Source organism: Puntigrus tetrazona, chromosome 24 (genome assembly GCF_018831695.1).
Source record: "Puntigrus tetrazona isolate hp1 chromosome 24, ASM1883169v1, whole genome shotgun sequence".
In the NCBI taxonomy this organism is placed as follows: Eukaryota; Metazoa; Chordata; class Actinopteri; order Cypriniformes; family Cyprinidae; genus Puntigrus; species Puntigrus tetrazona.
The window spans coordinates 15784382-15805591 of record NC_056722.1 but is presented as its reverse complement, the minus strand read 5'-3'; the positions used below and the strand labels follow the sequence as shown (position 1 = coordinate 15805591).

Here is a 21210-nt window from a genome sequence, read left to right as displayed (position 1 = left end):
GACCACATGATACCATGAAGAGAGAAGCCTGCAGGTCCTGCCCCACCAGCTGCTGAGTAGTCTCTACGCACAAAGCTTTTAATACTGATAAGCCATTTATATTGGTTTCTTTTAAAGCTCTGTTTGGTCATGATGGCTGGGATAAAAGACTTACTGCCCATGCATAATAATAATAATAATAATACACACAATATAATTATGTACATTTTACGGCTAAAGCACATGCTAAATCTATTGTTATTTTAGCATCATTGGATTTACTACTACTAGAATATATATTTTGAATGTGCTAGATTGATAACATCAACAGGAATGAGATAAATGTGAAATGGAATACAGATAGATGACAGACATAGAGAGGAACTCACAATAACAAATAAACATGCTTTTGTAAAATAATGAAAATAAATAGGTGCAAACTTAAGTGCAAACTCTGTGTATATCTTTGCTCTTATGACATTCAAAACTATGTCTGAATGGCTACTTTCAAATGAACTCCATTCTGGGAAATGATTGCATTCTTTAGATATATGGAACTGTCTAATTTTAAAACAAAATTTTACTTAAACAGTATTTGCATGATACTGTACTTACAGCAGTTGTGAAGCTCTCAGGATCAAGCCACATGTTTCTTTTGATTAAGTTTATTTCACTAAAGAATACTTACAATTGAACTATTTAAAAGCCTTGTTGACATCAGCATACCTTCTGCCTATCCCATCTAATCTGTCATGAGTCTTTATTTTGTCTCTTCCTCAGAACACTTGCAGAATATTAGCATTGGCGACACACTCTGATAGCAGTCTGGCTGAGATCCAATATCATGTGAAATGCACGTGCTAAAACAACTTTAAAAAGAGATTTCACTACAACTGGGATGTCATGCTCAGAAAAATCTAAATACAGGGCAAGTTAACAAAACCTCAGTCTAAAGTTCTCAGAGAAATATACTTTCAGGCTCAGGCATTTTTGTAGCCATTTGTCTCAAACTGGGATGTCAAAAGAAAAAAAGGAAGTTGGTAAAAACTGTTTTTCAGGGTGCTCTGAAAGTTTTAGGTCATTTTTCTATATTAATGTTCAGAGGGTTCTCAGCCGAGCCCTGTGTGACATGAGGCTGTAAGAGAGACTGTGTATCTGTGTATGGCTTTAAAATAAGTCTTATGGAAGTGTTTAGTAATCATAAGAATCTACATATAAACTGTTATCATGCATTTCCACAAGAGGAAAAATATGCATTGACAGCATCTAAACATGTTATTTTATTATGTTTATTTTCATTATATATATATATATATATATATATATATATATACATACACACACACACACAAATGTTTATAATTCATTTAATGAATTTTTTAAAACAGCTTTTCATTAATGTATGGATAATAACTTTTAATGAAATTTGAAAATGCATATTTTATAATATTTGATCATTTTGGTGGCTTATGATTGGTGGTGAAGATTTAGAAGACGGGCTGCCATATAGACTAGAAGGTAAAAGATGAAGACTGACAAATAGTTAGGAAAATTTTTGCTTTTGGCTGTCAATGGAATAAATGTCTAAATATATTAATATAATCAGTTTATTTTAAATTGTAATACTTAGGAAATATGTGTATATTCATATTTTTTTAAATGTTTGTTTTAAAGTCGTCATATTGTACGCTTCTAGCATAAATGACAAATGTTACATATTTATATGTATTTAAAACTAATTAGATTAGGCTGGAGTGCCTGGTAGGTTGATATTATTTAGTATTATTATTTTGTAAAGCTTCTTCGTTACCCTAAAAATATCATAATTAAATGCATTTTGTACTCTGTTGACCTCTGCATGGCCTGAGGTTGAAGTGTTTATTCGAGGCTCAGTGCATGAGGAATTCAAAGATCAGCATGTGGTTTGTATATATGCAGTTTTAGTAATGTTTATTTTAACTCCTTTGAACGTGATTGCATTTGAGCTATGTTTCCTTACCAAAAGCATCTTGCCAGAGAAATGAATAAGGACATTACAACCTACAATTAGTAGGGGACATCCATTTGCTTCTGGCTACAAAATTTACTAGTTATGTAACTAGAGCAATTCATAGCTAGTTTTGGAATTAAGTATTACTGATAATAAGCGCAATTTTCTCTTTGTTTCCACTGTCGTTTGCGCTCTTTGTTCCATCTTCCGTTCATCTGCTCATCTGTAGGGATGGTACTATCTGCTTAAAGTAAACTGAATTTAGCTGATGGGCTTTCTACGAGTTATGGTGTGATTGCTGTTCTCCTGATACAGATGGTACATGTAGCTATCGAATAAAAGGGCTTTTGCCAAATAACATCCTAAATTAAATTCAAAAAGAACGCTTTCTTCAAAAGTCCTAAAGGCAGAATGTTCTCACTGCACGGCCATTATTTCATTGTCACAACTATTTTGAGAAGCTTTCAGAGCCCAGCGACATTACTTATGTACTGAGAATCTCCGTTTAAAGTGTTTACTTCCTATGCAGCCAAAGTCATTTGTTAGTGCGCCCTGCAACCATAGACTTGATGTATCTGGTAAGCAAACTGATTCCATCTCTTGCCAAGTGCATCTCGCTCAGTCCACCTCCTGACTTTGATAACATCCGAAAGTTCAGAGGCATTACGGAGGACTGACGCAACCTAAATCACACAAACAGGTGCCATTATCAGAGGTGCTAGACTCCTGGGCCTCATCTATGCGAGCTCACATCTGTACCCACTTGCCCCTCCTCAATACAGGAAGTGCCTCAGCAGCCCACAATCCTCTGGGGGTAATGATCCTTGACCTCTAAAGACCACGGCTCCCAAAGAGAAACCAGGAATTTATTCATTGGTTGGATCTACTGTTTTGGTTTTGTCTACTAAAAGCTTTAAAATAATCCTTGTGTAACTGCCAAAGAGAGATTAATGAAGGCCTCACACTGTCAGCATGTCAAAAGCCATCATTTTTCAGATTTCAGCTCAGATCATTTTGTCTGGCTTAACCTGTATTCCAGTTAACCTGATCAAATCCCAAGTGGTCAGCAGAGACAGATTGCAGCTGGCAGTACATCTGTATTTGTAATTACATCTAAAACGCTCTCTGTCAATATATCAGCTCGGTACAGATTCTAGAGCATTATCAAAACCTAATATAAACATAAAATATCTTTTATCATTATTTAGTAGGGAAAATGCAGCAAATCAGTTTACGCTTGTTTTGAAATATGTGCTTTTATACATCAAAGAGATGTTCCAGCAGATAGTTATGTCAGGATCAGTACATCTCTTAAAATATCAGCTCATTTCGCAAGGCACGGGTTTGTTCAAATGTTGATTTGCGTTCAGGAAGTTTTTCAGTGTTGAAAATGTATTTGGAAATGCATTTATTTTTGCAATATAAAGTTCAAAAGAAAATTTAATTTGAAATCTCTTTGCATTATAAATGTCTTTATTGCTTAAAATCTATGTAATGCCTAAATAAATGTGTTGTTTTTCTTTTGTATTTAAGTTGCTGAATTTTTTTAATCCCCTTTCCCTCACATGGATGTTAAAACTTGCCAGGATCTTGCTCTTTACTGTTTCTGCATCTTATGTAATAGGCTTGTTAGACTTTGTCTCAAGGCTAAAGGCGAGTTCACTGCAGTAATACTAATTTAGCTGGTGTTCACCAATTAATGAGGAGATTAAAACACTATTTATGGAAGATCATATTGTAAGGAGGATTTGTGCGTTCACACTAAAAGAACAGCAGTTTACATCTGTCCTTTGGGAAACCGCTAGACTCAAGCATTTATTGAGTATCTCAGCACAAAGCACTGTGCTAATCAATGTTTAAGCAACACCTAGAATAGCCTTTCCCTGCACCTGCATTTTCTGCTTGACTCAGCGCGCCTAGTTTATCACCGTGAACCAGCGCTTATATGGTTCTCAAGCAGGAATCCTGTTCAATTTTCCACTGGGTGCTCTTCATGAGGATACGTCTGCTCTGCTGCCGTGTGCACTCCAGCAAAGCATTAATGCTGATGTCTGCTATTGTGTCCTATTTCGGATGTTCCGATTGAAATGGGCCTGGCGGCAGCAGCTTAACTAGAACTCATTTAAAACTTCTGCCACACACGCAGATTTCCATCTTCTCTGTACTGTAGAGTTCATGTAGCTGTGTATGTACTACAGATGTGAGATGGCCTGAAATCATAAGTATAGAATGTTTAGTAGGTTGATTTACTACCAACCTGACAGACGTGCTTTTGGTTTTAGATTTTTTTATTTTGCTTTTATTTCAGCAGTATAGTTGTAGATAGAAAGGAAGAGAGGATAGATCGGAAAGGTCTACAAACTGACTCAAATTGTGTATTACAAATGTTGTACTATAATGCAAGCTATACATTTCAGCTTGCACCCCACAAAACCCGCATTGGGATGAGATCAGCTGGTGAAACTATAGCATCGTCTCTGTTTGTTTGACTTGTGGCAGTTGACACTGTTGCAGCTACATACTGCAGATGCCATCTTGACTCGTAGCTCTGGAGGTGAGGTTATGTGTAATATTAAATGATGGATGGAAGATAAGCCAAAACTCCATGCAATCTGTCATACATTTGAGATCTCAGTATCTGCAGCTCTAATGTGAGAGACTTACAGATAGTTCAAGGACTGCAGTGTGCAGGATAGATTTTTTCATTTGATTTATTAATTGTCTTGGCTATGTAGGACTTCAGGAGTCAGATACAGCCTCTTAAATATCTCCAAAGACTTTTAATGAATGTTTATCGTTAATGACCTAAATCGCACTCACGTTCTCAATGAGCTTCATCGAATAGAGGTAATGATAAATGAGGCAAATCATAAAGCAATTCTAAGAGTGAAAGAAGAGATCCATCTAGCAACTCCAATCCTGGCTCTAGCTACACATACTTTAACCTTGCTCAGCTTTAAACAGCTTAGTCAATTATTTCTAAAATAATATATTTGTCTATATCAAAATATACAAATATTTTGCTCTCTCTTGCTGAAATCTTAGATCCTTGACATGAGGCATATTTACAGGAATAGTTCACCCAATTCTGTTATTATACTTACCTCATGTCGTCCCCAAACCCATAAGACCTTTGTTCATCTTTGAACACACCATTTTTTCAACTCCTTTTCTAATATATATTTTGATCAATCAATATTTATATGTATGCATATTTATAAAAGCAGTCAAAATGAAAACAAACTCAAACAAAACTGTGATGTACTTCAAAAAAAAAATAACTCTGTTCATCCATCTCTGAATGTTATGTTCTTAAATCAGTAGATATAGTATGTAATTTTGTAATGAAAGTCATTTTTTAGCACTGAAGCAGAGGAAGCAATTATTGTAAGGTTAATCATTCCATGTGCTGAGCCTCAGCTTGTCAACTAATTTATCTGCTGCAGAAAACAAAGAACTTTTGCGTAATGCCTTTCCAGTTTACATTCTCGCTTATTCATGTTCTGTCTTTTTTGTGGTAGTCCCCAGGTCACTTTCCTCATCTTACACTCTCTCCATATTTCTTTACATCAAGCATTCACTTCAGTACGAATGGATGTTTATTAAAATGTCTTGAGTTCTCATCACTGTTTTCAAATTGCTTTCACTGAAAATAATACCTTCCCAGTTTTAAGGGAAAGAAGGAGGTCAGATCTTTCCATCTACATTAAACCTGGTTAGACTAATTATACCGTACACCATGTTCTGTACATTATATGCCAGACACTGATATGTACACACACACACACACACACACACACATACTACATTTTTAAAACCATTACTCTGCATTATTTAATGTTTATTACCTATGATGTATAGGCTTTTCCTCATAGGACTAAATACATACAGATACATACACTTACTTCTGGATTTCTAAATGGGTGTCTCTATTCTTGACTTTGCTGCTTTATATAAAGATATAGTTATAGACTGTTATAGAATTCTAGATTACTTATAGATTCACAATCTTTTTATAATTTGAAAAAAAATAAAATAAAATTATACTAGTTTACAATTAAGGATATCCTAAAGGGAGGTTATAATTAATGTCAAAATTTTATTTCAACACTCAAGTGGCTTATGAAATGTCTTTTCTGAAAATGTATATATGGTTTTTATTTTAAGATTTCAATTTTGATAGTTTTAGATTTGAAGTCTAGGACAAGAGGGAAACTAAATATTCACACTGTTCAAATGTTATGGGCCTGTACACGTATAATATAAATTAATGCTTACTTGGATTGTATATCATGAAAGAAGGCATCATGTTTATTTTAACACTGATATCATAAGAAACGTGCTCAACAAATCAGCACATGGTAATGTTTTCATGGACCGCAGAAACTAAAGACTGGAGCAATGGCAATAGTTACCGTATGTTAGTTTTAATAAAACTACCTCTGAGATATTAGATGCCTGTAGTTGAAGTAATACCCATGCCCTTTATGGTCCAGTGCTCATCTTAAAAGTATCCATTGTAGTGTTTTCACCCAGTGCTGTGGATGTATTGTGCTGTCCTCCTCTGCCTCTCACTATTACACTGGAGCCAGGAGTGTGTGTGTTTGTGTGCTGCATAAATGTCAACACTATAGAGAGAGAGTGGAAATGGTCCATTGATAGATTGAGGTAACTCTTGGTAAGGCAATTGTCTCAAAAGCAAAAATAAAAACAAAACAGTAATATGACAATTTTGTCTTTTCTCACTTCCATTCATATACAAGTACACACTCATGGATTAATGGATATACCTAAGTTGGATGTCCTGATCATCTTTTGGTTTCTACTTAACAATAGTCTAATCTAAGACTCAGACAGAACACCCACAGACCACCCACAATCTGTTCACCCGAAAGTCTGATGTATATTGCCAGCAAACATGCAAAACTGCTAAAAAGGCATGTATATTCGACTGGATGCCAAGTTACACCATTTATGGGAGTCTCTGTACTTAAAAGACTGCCTTAGTAGTAAAGCTACCGAATCTTTGGAGGTATGAAGCAGAAATTAATATTTGGACAGATTACGACCCAGTCCAATGATCTATAATTATTACTTTTGTATAAATAGCATTTTATATAATCTTATGGAAATGCAGGATAGTATGTTAGTAGCCTATGCAGATTCCATTTAGTAGAAATAGACAGAATAACATTCTGGTATGATATATGCTATGCTAGCTGGTCATGATCTGGTTTTATAATGGAACTAGTTGCTTAGGACCAGCACATGACCCCAAGCTTAAACCAGCTCAAACAAGCTGACGTGCTTTAAAATGCTGGATATGCTGTTTTATCAAAAATCACATGGCAGAATTAATACTTAAAAAACTGAAATACGATAGTATTTTGCCTTTATGTTGTCTTCTAAGCGATTTTCCTATGATATAATGGATTCTCATCCAAAGGTTAATTAACACAGTAAAAAAACCATAGGGAGACATTAAATTACCAAGTCACTGAAAACTCAAATTACTAAGGGATTTTTATTCTGAGACATGAAAACATTTCATACTTTTGATATTTTTTACGATTTGATAAATTATAAAGCATGGCTGCACTAATAAGCCCAGCAGTGTGTTTACATTGGAACAGGGGCTCATGTTCAGATGATTTCAGTGGCTGTGTAACCTTCAGATCCATGGCTTGTTAAAGCGCTCTGAGGAGTCTGTTCAGGATGTGTGTGTTGAGCAGAGAGCTAAGGAGCATGTGTGTCTGATCTAAACATGCCGCTTTGTTGTGAGAATAAGCAAAGATTCATGTTTTATTTACAGGGCGATGTTTTATTAATGCTGTGTTGGATTGGTAAGGCTGGATGTTAGATGTAATTCCTTTTGAAAAAAAGGACACTGCAGATACTGTCAGTGCATGTATGGACTCACGGTAGTTCAATCAATGGCCATATTGTCATCACAGCCATATAGATTTTTTAAGCGAGCTCATGTTTGATATGGTAATGTGGAATTAGCATTAGCATGCACTACATTTACTCAAAAAATGTGCTATCTTGTTGATCAGTCAAAGGGAATTGTAAGAGAGAAGTTTGTTTCAATTGTGTAGCCTTTATTTTGCTCATATTAGTGCTAAATTTTCATTTAGCTAGTTAGCATTATCAAGTTCCCCCTAAATGTTTTTCAGCACTTTTTCTTTCAGAGTGGCTTCAGAGTGATTAGTGTTGATCTGATTTAAATTTGTATTACTGGATGAAACCAAAGCTTTGAAGGGTTCCATGTGCATAATGAAAAATATTTCACTAATCATTGTCACATTTTCAACAGCTACAATAATGATAATCGCTCAGAACTGACCTTAGATCTCTCCATGTCTTGATACTGTTTGTGATGATGTTCTCTCATCTCTCACTGCCTTTCGCCTTCCAAGAGCTGAATCTTGGTTTTCTATGGCAACTAAAATGACATGCAGATGAAACAATGACCTCACTCTCATCATCAGGTGTCTTAGAAGGTAGTTCTATATTTTTTGTGTGTGTGTAGTAGTGTCCAATTTTGAACCTTAAGGCAAGGCCAGTCCATGTATGATGCAATTAGAAGCTGTAACCTTACCAGCATTCATTAAAGCTCATCAAACTCTAATCAAGCTGACCCAGCTAATGTTGTTACTTGACTGATCTCTGAATGATTCTGTAAGAACCTCATTATAGTCTAAATAAAGCTTGATACTGAAACCGAGCATTTTACATTAATGAATTATGTCTGCATTCCTTTTCAAGGCCTGTTTTCTTCCTCAGGTGTTCTGCACAGATTCTGTCTGTGCCAGTTGGGCTGGTGTTCTTCTCCAGAGGAGCTTCAACCCAGCCAAACCCCTCCAGGATTTTGTGTCGATGTCAGCAAGCAGCAGAACTCTCCGCCACCCTCTCACCCGGGACCCTTGAGCTGGCAGGAGGTTCCAGGACTGGGGATCTGCACATCCAGTCAATGGCCTCCTAGAGAAGCCAACAGTAGACCCACGGCTGTACACTCATTCCAGACACCGAAGAACACTGTACCATCTGCCATAATTCAAACATCAACAGTAGGGGTGCATGCTTTTGGTTCCAGGGATCAGGCAATACCTAATGTCCCTCTTCCAGAATCAGATGCACACCAACTGACCTCTAGAAGTATGGTCAATAGAACAAGCTCTGGGTTTTCACCACCTAAAACCCAAGACCAGAACTTTAGCACTAATACAGACAAGCCGAGTACAATCAGTAGAAAGCCATTGAACCAAGCCACAAATTCTGGCTCTGGTCATTATTTTTCTCAGGAACTGAAAGTGATGTGGCCCCTGGAGCCGAGGACCTTTCAGGGTCACAGACAATGGAGAGATGAAAGTGAAGGGACCCATTCAGCATCCACCATCACCTTCTTTGTCTTCAAACTTCAAAACCCACAGAGGGCAGGATAAGGAGGCTTTGCACACCATTACATTTGCGTGACGTGTCTTTGAGGGAGAATCCTCTCCCATTGGAAAAGGTGGGAAGAGCTTTGGCACAAACTGGCATCAGTCCCTCCTTCAGCTCTGCCCTTGCCTTCTAACCATGTTACAACATCCAGTCCCACTTCTTCAGCAGAGAAGCGGAGCGTTGTGAAAATCCAAGATGATAGAACCATGAATATAACTTACGTCACAAATTTTACCAACAGCACTGGCGCCTCATGGCCTGCGAATGATTCGAACATCTCAGAGGCACCTCCACAGCTAGCGGGGGCTTCATGAACAGGCAGGTCCCAGCCACCACGCCAAGGCCATGGGGTCTGGGAACCAGTCGGGTCCAGCTCTGGGTCCTCCTCACGAAAAAAAACACCATCTGCCTGGACAAAATGGACATTGTGTGGTTGGTTCTTGCATTAGCGTGCCTGTCTCCTCATGCTGTGAGTAACCAATATCACACTTCCTCCAGCTTTCGAAACTTGTACTTTCTGTCAGCAGCACTGACAGGAACTTTTCAAAAGATATAAGATAACATAAAATTCCCTTTGTGGCTTAGTGGCTCTTGCTTGACAGCCTTCTGAAATTCATCATACAAAATTCAGATAAATGTGGTCTTAAGGCTAAAATGAAGAAGAGATACATATAGAATATTCATCTTCTTTTCTACAGCTGTGCTGCTTACATTATGCTGTATGAGGAAAAGAAGAAGTCTGCAACTCAGGAGAACAACTTGGCTACTGGAATGATGCCATCACCATGGATTACTTCACCACACGCCATGCTGTGGAGCTCCCACGAGAGATACAATCACTGGAGACTGAGGTACTGACTGAGACCTGGAAGACATTTTAGTGTACATTAGATCCAAACAGGCTATCAAAAGCGGAAAAATGTAGGGGCGTAGACTTTGTTCAATGCAGTGGTTGTTGAATTGGATGGAGGAGGATCTGAATCACGAGCCTGTAGATCCATTGCAAACTAAATTACTGGAAAAGTACAGCATACTCAACTGAGAGAGAAGTCTGGTCTTTACTCCAGAAGATTGTATTGTGATACTTTAATTAAAACCTATTAGGTCAAAATGGTACATATACCGGGTGAACTGTTTACAATAATAATGAAAAAACCATGTGCATTTAGAGAACTTTCATTACATGTCGACTTTAAGTTCAGGACACAAACCACACTCCGTAATGTTTCCTGTGTCTTAATGTATGTGCTCCAACCTGTTGAGCCACGCTGTCTCAAGATGTTTCGAGGCCAGCTCGCAATTTCTTGATCCTTAATTCTCCCTCTTTTCTCCATCGTTTGCTTTATCTCTATAATGTCCTTTAAATGTGCAGAGAAGAAGCCAACACAAGCTGAAAAAAATGTTTGTTAGAGATTTTAAGCATGTTCTTTACCATTCACAGTAATTAACTGTCTCCATGCTTTCAGGAACAGAAAAGGCTTTGCTGTTCGTATGATTTTCTCTGTGAATCGTCAAGTAAATAATATTCTTGTCTGAATGGCACATATATAGATAGCTTTTTCATTGGTGGGTATCATTATGAAATTATTAATAATTATTGCAATCAAGACAATGTGTGAAAAAAATCACTTAATGGTACCATTCATGTTATATATCGCCACCTGGTGCTCAGAGTTAACTCTTTTCTCACTAGCTTCTTCTAGTTTTTTTCTCTTTTGTTGTTATTTTGAGATTATTACCATCATCCATTCATTGGCGTTTTCCATTTCAACCTCTGCATGCTTCTTTTTCCCCACCTTTTTGTTTCTCAAACACTGACCATTTCTGACAGGAATGTGATTATGATTATGATGATGATGATGATGATGATGATGATGTGATGAAGAGGAAGAATCATGTTTGGGATGCCAGTGACCCACAGGTCTTCAAATTACCCTTTTAGAAAAAACAGAGTCGATACAGTTCCCTTCCTTTATGTTTTTTCAGTTTTTCCTCTTTGTAATTGACTTTATTACCTTATCCTGCTAACACTTTTTGTCATGTTTCAGTTTTTAGATTTATGGAAAGTCGGATAGATGGATTCATTTTGACGTTTGAATAAGACCAAACACAAAACACATTAGAATCTAGAGCCTTATAATTAGTTGTCTTCCTGCACAGGTGCAATTTACCCTGTTTCTTCCTTCATTTCCTCTCATTCATTTCCGACGCAGTCTCCATAGTGATAGAAGCTCAATCACTACACCATAGAAATGCACATTTGTTCTATAGGAACATAGATAATGTGAATCATACCTGTTCCTTTCACCTTAACTGTTTCACCTTAGCTTTGTAGGATCAGACACCCTAAGTGATTAGCTTTTAGTTAGCATAAAAGCAAGTATACAGTGCTAATGTTCTTATGTTTCTTTGTGTTTCAGGAACAAGAGACGTGTCTGCCCCTAATGGTGACTACAGTGATAGCGGCGTGGTTCTGGTTAACCCCTTTGCCAAGAGACTCTCTTTATCAACAGAGACAAGGCATCTGATATCTAAACACACTATATTAGAAGAAGGAAGATTTTCCAGTCTCTTTTGTTTGCTCGCATTTTTAAGAATATATATATATATATATATAGAATATAAATAAATATACTGTATATACATATATGTGGTGAATCTTCAGAGACTGCGGTTTTATATATGAAACTGGTTTCAAGGAGCTGAAAGAATATTACAAAACAGAACAAATGCTATTTACTATGAGGAGCCCTGCATATTTTTCTGATGTGGATTTTCTACAGACCTTCATTGTGATAAGAGGGTTTTTATGTCTTTTTGAATAAAAACAATAAGTGTGGATTGCTCTTATGTTCCAGTGGCTTTGGTGGTGCAGAGTGCTGAGAAACATGACACGTGGTGTAAGGATGCTTGTGTGACGTTACCCAAAACACTTAATATGATTACTTAAAAAAGCCTGCCGCACTTGAATTCTGTATGTGAGGATGCAGGGGTAAGGGCATTGATTCTGGGCAACTTCTGGAATGGGTCCAGTGGGTACTGCAGCAACCCTCGCTTCCCTGGTGGAGGAACTTGAGTTGATTGCCTGTTTGCATTTGATGGAGGATGAATCATGACTTTCCGAGGTGGTTTTGTCCCCAGTCACCAGCCAAAAGACAAAAAAAGCGACAATTATCCCATTCCTTAGATGTTTGAGATGTTTTTCGGTAATGCGTATATGTCTTGTTGCATGCATCTTTTCTGATTTGAGGTGTATGTGTGTCTTAGATGTCAAACAGGATTTGGTTTCTATCAAGATTTCGTTGTTGTTAAAGCACCTAAAATTCCATTTGCGTTGACACAGTTGCACAAGCAAGTAGAAAAAACGCTTAAATGCCAATGAAATGCCTCATACAAAGCCCTTTGTATGGTAATGTTACTGTGCTCCACATTTCACATCATATATGTTCATGCTGTACGTGTTTGTGTTCAACTTTCATAAGCAGGGCTAAGCATTATACTGTATAACTGTAGTGGAAATGCATTCAGTTTTTTTATTAAACCTCTATATTTGTTTATTCTTGCTATGACATGCTCTGATGAAAATGGCACTATTATTGCTTAACAGGTTGGCTAAATCTATATATATTTTGTTAGAAGACATGTTTTTCTTAGTGAAGGGGTGAATGAGGTGTGCTTGTGGTTCTGTCTGTCTATCTCTGTCCCTTGTGTGAACATTGACGAGAATAAATGAGACCAAAATGAATTTCTCTTTGATTCTCAAGTGCTTACTGCTGTACTGTACAGTTTTTTTAGATGAATGTCAATGATATCACTGGATGTAATAGAGTGTAATTGTTAGATATGAATACATACAGAGAACCTGTTTTATTTTGTACTTTCTTTAAACACATGCCACCGAGGTTGGTAACATGTTTTAAAACCATATCATCATCTTTTCTTTACATATCCCTTTTTTTTCTGTATGCTTAGCAGATTTTATATAAATATTGTTTTAAATGAATTTGTAGATCGATGTTTTCCTTTACTTCTGTTTTCATCGTCTCCGTCCATTTATTTTGTGCCGGCATGGGTTTTAGATATGTAAGGAGAGGAGTTAATTGCTCAGCTGACAGAAAAAAAATCGTTCTTGCATATTATGAATCATGTCTTATATTTTGTAGCACATAAACTGTACTTTTACTGCTGAGCAATACAAATAAAAAGCTTTGAAGGCTTCTTGGGTTTGTAGTTGATTTTTGTCGATATTTAAAGCAAAGCCTGTTAAAAAAAAAAAAAAAAAAACAGAGACAAAGTGGAGCACAAATGCCAATGTTTCCCCTGATTTAAATGGGTCAAAGGTTTCTGGAATCGTCCCTGTTTGCTGTGTATGCTGAATGAAGCTTTTCTATTCACAAGCTGTTCGTCATTCACAGTCTCTCAAAAGGCAACAGATGTTTGTTGTCTTTTTATAAACCCTCTCAATCGCATTGCTGCATGCTAGAATACAGTTAGGTGTGATAGTCTTTGTTTTGCATATTCTGTCTTGAGTTATTTGAGAAATGTACCTAAAATTAAAACAATATTATGCTTATATATCAAGCTTATAAACATCATGCTGTGTGTGCGCCACCTTAAAAATGAATGAAATTAATGAAAGTACCAATTTAAAAATATATATAATATTTTTTTAAAAATGTTAAAAAATATATTTTTATATATTTATATAATAATATAATATATAAAAATAATAATTATATAAAAATATTTTTATATAATTATATATTTATATAATATATATTTTAAAAAAATATAACTCTACACATCAAAACAATGCTATTTCATCTTAGTAACATCCTTTCAATCCCTCCTTCTTATAAAGTGCCCGAAACAATGGCAGATTTGTATATTTTATATTTATATAAAATATTACAACCAAAAAGTTAAGCTAAAAAAAGCTTAAAAGCTAGCTAAGTACTTCATATCATGTTTTTATTTATAATTCTAGATTTTTTTTTATTTACCGTTTGTTTCTATATTCAAAATGTCAAGATTATTTTTTACATTTATTAACATTAACATTTCTGCACATTGCACATTCTGCACAGCGTATCTAAATTTATTAGTAGAAATAAGTTTTATTTCTTCACTACACTACTCCACAAGTGTTGTATAACTACAACTAACAATGAATTGTATAACAAAATTGCACAATCTGCCAAAATCACTCTGCGGAATCCTCACCCTGCGATGGTATTGGTCGAAAACTAACATTGTCGCTCAGCGATTGGATAGGAGAACCGTCAATCACAAAGCTGCTTTCCCATCCGGGTCAGATCGGAAGCAACACTATCCGGTGCATTGGGCGAGTGTGTGTGTCACACTTTCAGCTGGTGAGTCTGTCATGCTGCTCTCAGCACACCTCTAACCTGCGGATACACATGAAACATACGGATTACCTGTCCGACACGCACGCAAGGGCTCGTTTGCAGTCGCTTCAGACATTGATCTGATCATTTCTAAGCTTGTTTAGTGTTTAGTGGAGGAAATTTGGGGATAAGATGGCGGATGTGGCTCCGGCCGGCGTGGAGAAGAGTCTGGATGACTTCTTCGCTAAGCGCGACAAGAAGAAAAAGAAGGAGAAGGGCAAGGGAAAAGAGCAGGCGACCGGTGGAGCCGCAATGGCGGTGAAAAAGACGAAAAAGGAGAAGGAGAAGTCGACGAAGAGTGAAAATCAGGACGCGCAGATGGAAAAGGTAACGCACAGTCAAACAACACACATGGGCTGTGTCGCAAAACCTAGCGAGCTGCCTATGTAGACAGCGTTTGGAGGTACAAAGGGCGCGTGGACGTTCTAAAAGCGCAGTGTGGTCTAAGCAGGCAGTTTACTCGGTTTTGTGACACGAGCAGATAGCAACACTAACAGGTTACGTTTTCTTTTATCTTTATGAAGTAAGTTAACGCGATATTGTATTGTAGCTGACAGCTGCTACGTTTCTTAAATAGTTAAATTTAGTCAAATTGTCATCTTTTTGTTACTCAAGCTGCCTGACTTTCTTTCCTCTAGAAAATAAGAGTTTTGGCCGAACGTTATATATTGACAGCCTATCACTGTTTACTTCAATTGCATTTCCCCCCCATGCAGTTAAAGTGAGCGGTGACTTTTAGCATTCTACCTAACGTTTCATAGCAATGGAGCAACATAAAGGTTTGTAAACTATATGACAGAAGTGTAACTTTTCTTATGTGTGTGTGTGTGTGAACCATGCCTTTTAATGTTACCCTTAAATAGAAGTAGCGTTTGGTCGTGACGTATTTAGTGATGTGACATCATACTGACATTAGTTGCTCAGGGCATCAATCTTCCAGCAGGGGTTTTATAACTGCTGTAGCTGTAACTGTGTCCTTCACCTCTGCCATATGCTTTTTTTTCTTTTTCTTGTGAGACAGGACAGAGTAGCGGTGTGCTAATGAACGGAGGTTGTATATGATGATTGCACTTTTACAATGACATTAGGTCAATTTAATTAAATCCTGTTTATTGCATCAGTCCGCCTAATTATGCTGTTCTCTAAAAGCGCGCATTGTGTATGTTTTATGAAAATAAACCCCCAAAAAACATAAATTGTCACAAAGTGCTTAGACTAATCTGAAAAACTACAATATTGCTCATGACGTTTTCAGATTAGTCTAATCTGAGTCAAAAAATAAAACTGATTATCTTTTGGCATACTGCTAGTTGGTCTTAACATAGTGTTTATGCAAGACTTTATCCCCAGACTTCTCTGAAGATGTGTGCAGGACTTCTCCAGTCATTGAGTCCTCAGTCCTCATGTTCATCTCATCTGCCTTCAAATGAACTCGGCAACTGACAGACAGAACTAAGTCCCTGCCCTACATTTTTCTTTTTGATAATTTGTCGTTGGAGTGTATATAGATCTGCGCGGATATTAGGACTGCACAATTAATCCCAATCAATCCCAAATCACAATATGGCCTGGATAGCAATTATTGAGTCACAAATGCTGTTGCTTAATTCACTGCTGTTGTAGTTATTTTACACACAAGCAGCGCAAGTGGAGACTGTTGAATGAGATCATTTGAGACCAATTCAGATTTATGAAGTGAAAAACTAAAATGTAGTAAATGTTAAAATAGCAGTTTTGATTAAAATTAAGATGATTTTAAGAACTAAATTGTGGCTGCAACATTGTTAAAAAGTAATAGCAATATGTTCCATGTAGCTTAATGCACACTCTTATATATTCTTAATTTGTTACTTAACATTTTTGTTAAAAATTAAAATTCTCTAGGACTACATTTGCATACTGATTAAACTTGTACAAAAAAATCTGAAACCGCATAAAGCAAGTTAGATTTCTACAGTAATATAATGGTAAAATGTATTCCTATCTAGAAAATGAATTCTTTGAAAATATTAGATGTAGGTGAACGCATACAGTTCTTTCAATTTTATTGCACGATTCATCTAAACAAAAGGGGAAAAAGACATGAGACATGTATTAAGTGTTCATTTTAGATGTGAAACTAACTGTGCTGTTTCTGAAAGTTTGTTTGGAGAACTGTGTGAAGAGAAAAAAATTGACCTAAATATTGAGAAATTATATATATATATATATATATATATATATATATATATATATATATATATATATATATATATATTATGACATTTACTTGGTTTTTCTACGGTCTGAAATTCTCTAAAAATGTCTTCACTGAACTCTATGTAAGTGTCACCTCTCTTTTCTTAAACCGTTGCTCCAGGAGGACGAGGAATGGAAGGATTTTGAGCAGAAGGAGGTGGACTACACCGGACTCCGACTCCAGGCCCTGCAGATGAGGTGTGAAGCGCAAACAGTTGGCGTCTCTTTTTAACATGTGGATCACCTAGTTAGCTGGATTTGTGTTGTTGGCGATTTGACACGATGCAGGATCGTTAGGTATTTCGAAGCTCGTCTCGGAACCGCTGTCGTAGTAACAGGTCCACGATTTCAAACCTGCTCGGGAACAGGCTTCTTTCACGTAAACAGGATTAGATTGTATCCTTTTAAGTGCAGCTTGTTAATTAAAATGTTGCGTAATCTATAATAGACACCCGTTTTACTCATTGAGAGACTTATTTGAGGGAATTATGTAATTTTATTGCAGCCATACTCGCATTACCCACAGTTGTGCGTTTAATTTGAGCTTTTATGCATCGTAGACTCACTTCCTAGATCTTAAAATGCTTGTGTGATGCACAATTCTTTTGAAGAGTAAATCATAAGATCTTAAGACGGATCAGGTGGATTTATCAACTTTAATGTTGCCATGCATAATTCTGCTTTAAAAAAAATGAATAGCAAACTACAATAATTTTGACATTTGAAAGATGCAATCCCTGTATCAATTCTAGAAATGGTAATCATTTTGGAATCGCTTAAAAAAGGGTTACAAATTCTATTCATATATTAGAACCTTGTGCTTCTCAAAACGCACTTAAGTTATTTTGATTCATGCATGTCTCTATTGAAGCACGCATTTTTATGTCTGATAGTGATGAGAAGGAGGAGGAAGAGTATGAAAAGGAGGAAGTGGGCGAGGATGGTGAGATCATCCTGGTCACTGGTGATAAAATCTCTGGACCCTGGAATAAATCAGGCGCCCCCCCTTCAGCTGCTCCGGGTGAGTCGGCAGTGTCAGTATAAATAGCCAACTAATGAAATTATTAGTTGAGATTAGCTCTTAAATGCAAATCTGTCTCATTTACTGTTTAGTAGAGGAAGTTGAGGTTCCTGAGCCCAAAGCACCTGGCGTGTATCGTCCCCCAGGGGCCCGGTTAACCTCTACCAAGAGAGGCCCAACTCAAGGACCTCCAGAAATCTTCAACGACACCCAGTTCCCCTCTCTCCTGGCCACCGCCAGACATGTGGAGACACGCAAGTAAGTGACTGAGCTCTTCTAAAAAGGGCTGCGCACTCTTAATTTCTTAATCAGATGTACCTTCAGCTTCCTTCCTCGTTTTTTCCTCATACACGGAGTATGTTAGGAATGCCATACTGATGTGCTGTGAATATAACAATAGCCTACGTTTTTTGATCGTTGTGTTTCTTACAGGATCCTGCTCATTTAAAATAGGATACAGATGAAACAGCACATAAGATTATATTTGTTTCATCTGAAAATATATAGTAGCCTATGTAGGAGAAACAAAATCCCTCTCAAGTCATCATAACCTTCACGTTCTTTCTGATTTGAGTGGTCCTTCTCTGTCTATTCTCTATGTGAGTTCACGATAAACATTTAGTTATTATGGTTCATTGACATAAATTGTCCTTTATGATGGAGCGGTGGTGGATTGCTCTCGGAGAGAGGTAAAGCCACGATGCTTCGACTTTTAAAAATATCCGAATAACCAAAAAGACGGAATAAATGATTCAATTGGGATCTGAAATATTTTGTAATGCTATAATAATTCCTGCTTATTTATTTTCACAGTACATACCTGATTCAAATGGCATTCAAATGGCAAAAAAAAAAAAAAAAAAATATATATATATATATATATATATACTAATTTTAAATTAAATTGTTTTAAAATTTCTTTGTATAGTTATAAGTATATTTAAGTGTTAAGTGAATATTATTCAGGGTTTTTTGGCCATTGGTCCAGTGTTTAATTTAGTTTGGTTTTGGACAAGAATTAGTTTTGCTGCATCCCTAGTGAAAATGAACTCATGTAAGTTGAGTGTAATGTGAACGAGAGAATTGACAAGATGATAATGCATTATAAAAATGTAAACGGTGAAATACAATAAATACATTTTCTTGAAAGGTTTAAAGAAATGTGAAGTTTAACATTTTTATAAAACTTTTCAAATTAGTTTTTACTTGTGCAGGTCTAAAGTCTTACCGTACAGATACCCTGGTCTTGCAAAAACCACCAGTTAATGTTTTTAGGTCTATAATTGTCCATATCTCTGCTGGCGAGGAGGGTTCATTCCTGGACCTCTTGCAGTGTTAGTTGAAGACCCCTGGTTTAAAATAATTAAAAATGACTATACAGTTGCTTCTGTTCCATTCTGCATGTAACCAATCTTGCATACTGGTGGATTTTCTTGTTGCAGAGACAGAGAGATGGAGAAGACCTTCGAGGTGGTGAAGCACAAGAGCCGGGTCAGAGAAGGGGAAGGCCCGGGCTCCATGCAGCATCTACAGTTAGATAATCAGTATGCCATCCTGGGGGACAAATAAACGCCATCTCCCCCTCCCCCCCAAGCCTACCGCCAATGGTACAGTAAGACTCGTAGGGGGAAAACATCCTGCAGCTGTCTGATGCAGTCCGGACCGAGCTGGAGACGTCTGTGTCCATTTTCACACACACACACACACACTAGCACACAGTGATACACAAACATCCCATTAGACCCCTGTCAAGCAACACCCAGAGATGAACATATTTTGACACGTTTAGCCATCAAAGTCTTCTCATACACACACACACACACGGACACAGCTGATAAAGGCTCTTCCTTATCAACTGCATTCAAACGGGCTGCAGGAACGGGAACTGACTGAAATTTCAAATTCTGCTTTATACAACACCGTTCACCAAGATGAATGACACTGCATCAAACGAACAAGGCACCAAATGTTTATTATGGTGGATTTCCTCATGGGGTTGGTTGGCCGGCAGAGCCACTGGACATCGGCCAACCCTGAGAAAATGAGAAAAGCCACTTTGAGGATGGAGTTCAAGACATTGGGTGAGAATTAAACAAACAACAACAACGAAAAAAAAAAAAAACTGGGGTTTTTTTTTTTTTTTTTTTTTTTTTTTCTTCGCTACATCAGTATAGCTCCCAAACCATTGAATTTTTTTTTTCTTACATCGTGATGACAGAAAGCTGGGAGTTTTTTGGTTTGGGCACCAGAGAGTGGAGACTACCTCAGTTACATATCTGTGGTTACAATGTCGACCAGGTCCTGGCTCTGATTGGCTGCAGGAATTAACACCAGTCCGGCCAAAGAGGAGCGGCTCAACGTTTTAACTGTAAACTTGAAAATTCTATTTTTTCCCCTCCCCATTTTGCAAGATCTGTCGACGGAGGCATTAAGTCTACAAATTTACTTTTTAAAGTGGCCTTACTGTGGGGGAAAAATATGAAAGCAAAGGAGAGAAAAAAATATATATATATATATTTAGAGAATGTGTTAAAATAGCATTCTGGAAGGCACTTCCTGGTCGTTTTGCAGGTAAAGCCTGTTCGATTTGATTCTTACCACTCTGAGGAGTAAAAACCACCTCCGTATCCCTCTGTGAGAATGTAGTTCTGTGCTAGTTTGTCAACATATTGCAAATAATGGATTTTCTCTAACAATGTCCCTTTAACCCTTTCATCCCTGTTCCTCTCATTTTATTTGATTCCATGACGATTGACAAACCATTATTAAAGCTTAACCTTTCTAATCTCATATCATGTTTGTGGCTTGATGTGTATTTTTATAGCCGTGGCCTATAGAAGGTGCTGCAGCCATCGCTGTGAATGCTTGGCAACGTCAGATGAGTTCCAGCTTATGTAGATGAGATTTTAGTTTAGCAGCGTTACACTTTACACATTTAGTTAATAATGTTTCTACTTTAAAACTCCTCAGGCTCCTGTTTGTTAATCGAGCAGTTGAGGGTTGTGTGCTTTTGTGGAAATGCCTTTAGCTGAAATTTTTGCTGTATGATTGTAGTACGTAGTACAGTAAAGTTTAGCCTTACAAAAACAGATATGCGTCTGAATGACACTCAAACATTTTCCAGATGGCGT

General features: G+C 37.0%; 1 protein-coding gene across 2 annotated transcripts; it reads left to right on the top strand.

Annotated features, from left to right (window-relative positions):
• The first annotated feature begins 14734 nt into the window (after positions 1 to 14734).
• LOC122329733 (protein CDV3 homolog) lies at positions 14735 to 20869 on the top strand. Of its 2 annotated transcripts, none has more exons than XM_043226229.1 (5): positions 14735 to 15147; positions 17183 to 17256; positions 17952 to 18079; positions 18172 to 18337; positions 19522 to 20869. In XM_043226229.1, the coding sequence occupies exons 1-5, from the start codon at positions 14953 to 14955 to the stop codon at positions 19646 to 19648; spliced, it is 690 nt and encodes a 229-aa protein (XP_043082164.1). In that variant the 5' UTR covers positions 14735 to 14952; the 3' UTR covers positions 19649 to 20869. The 2 variants fall into 2 exon arrangements, with proteins under 2 accessions (XP_043082164.1, XP_043082163.1); XM_043226228.1 differs by having other exon boundaries at positions 14736 to 15147; positions 17180 to 17256.
• The last annotated feature ends 341 nt before the right edge of the window (positions 20870 to 21210 follow it).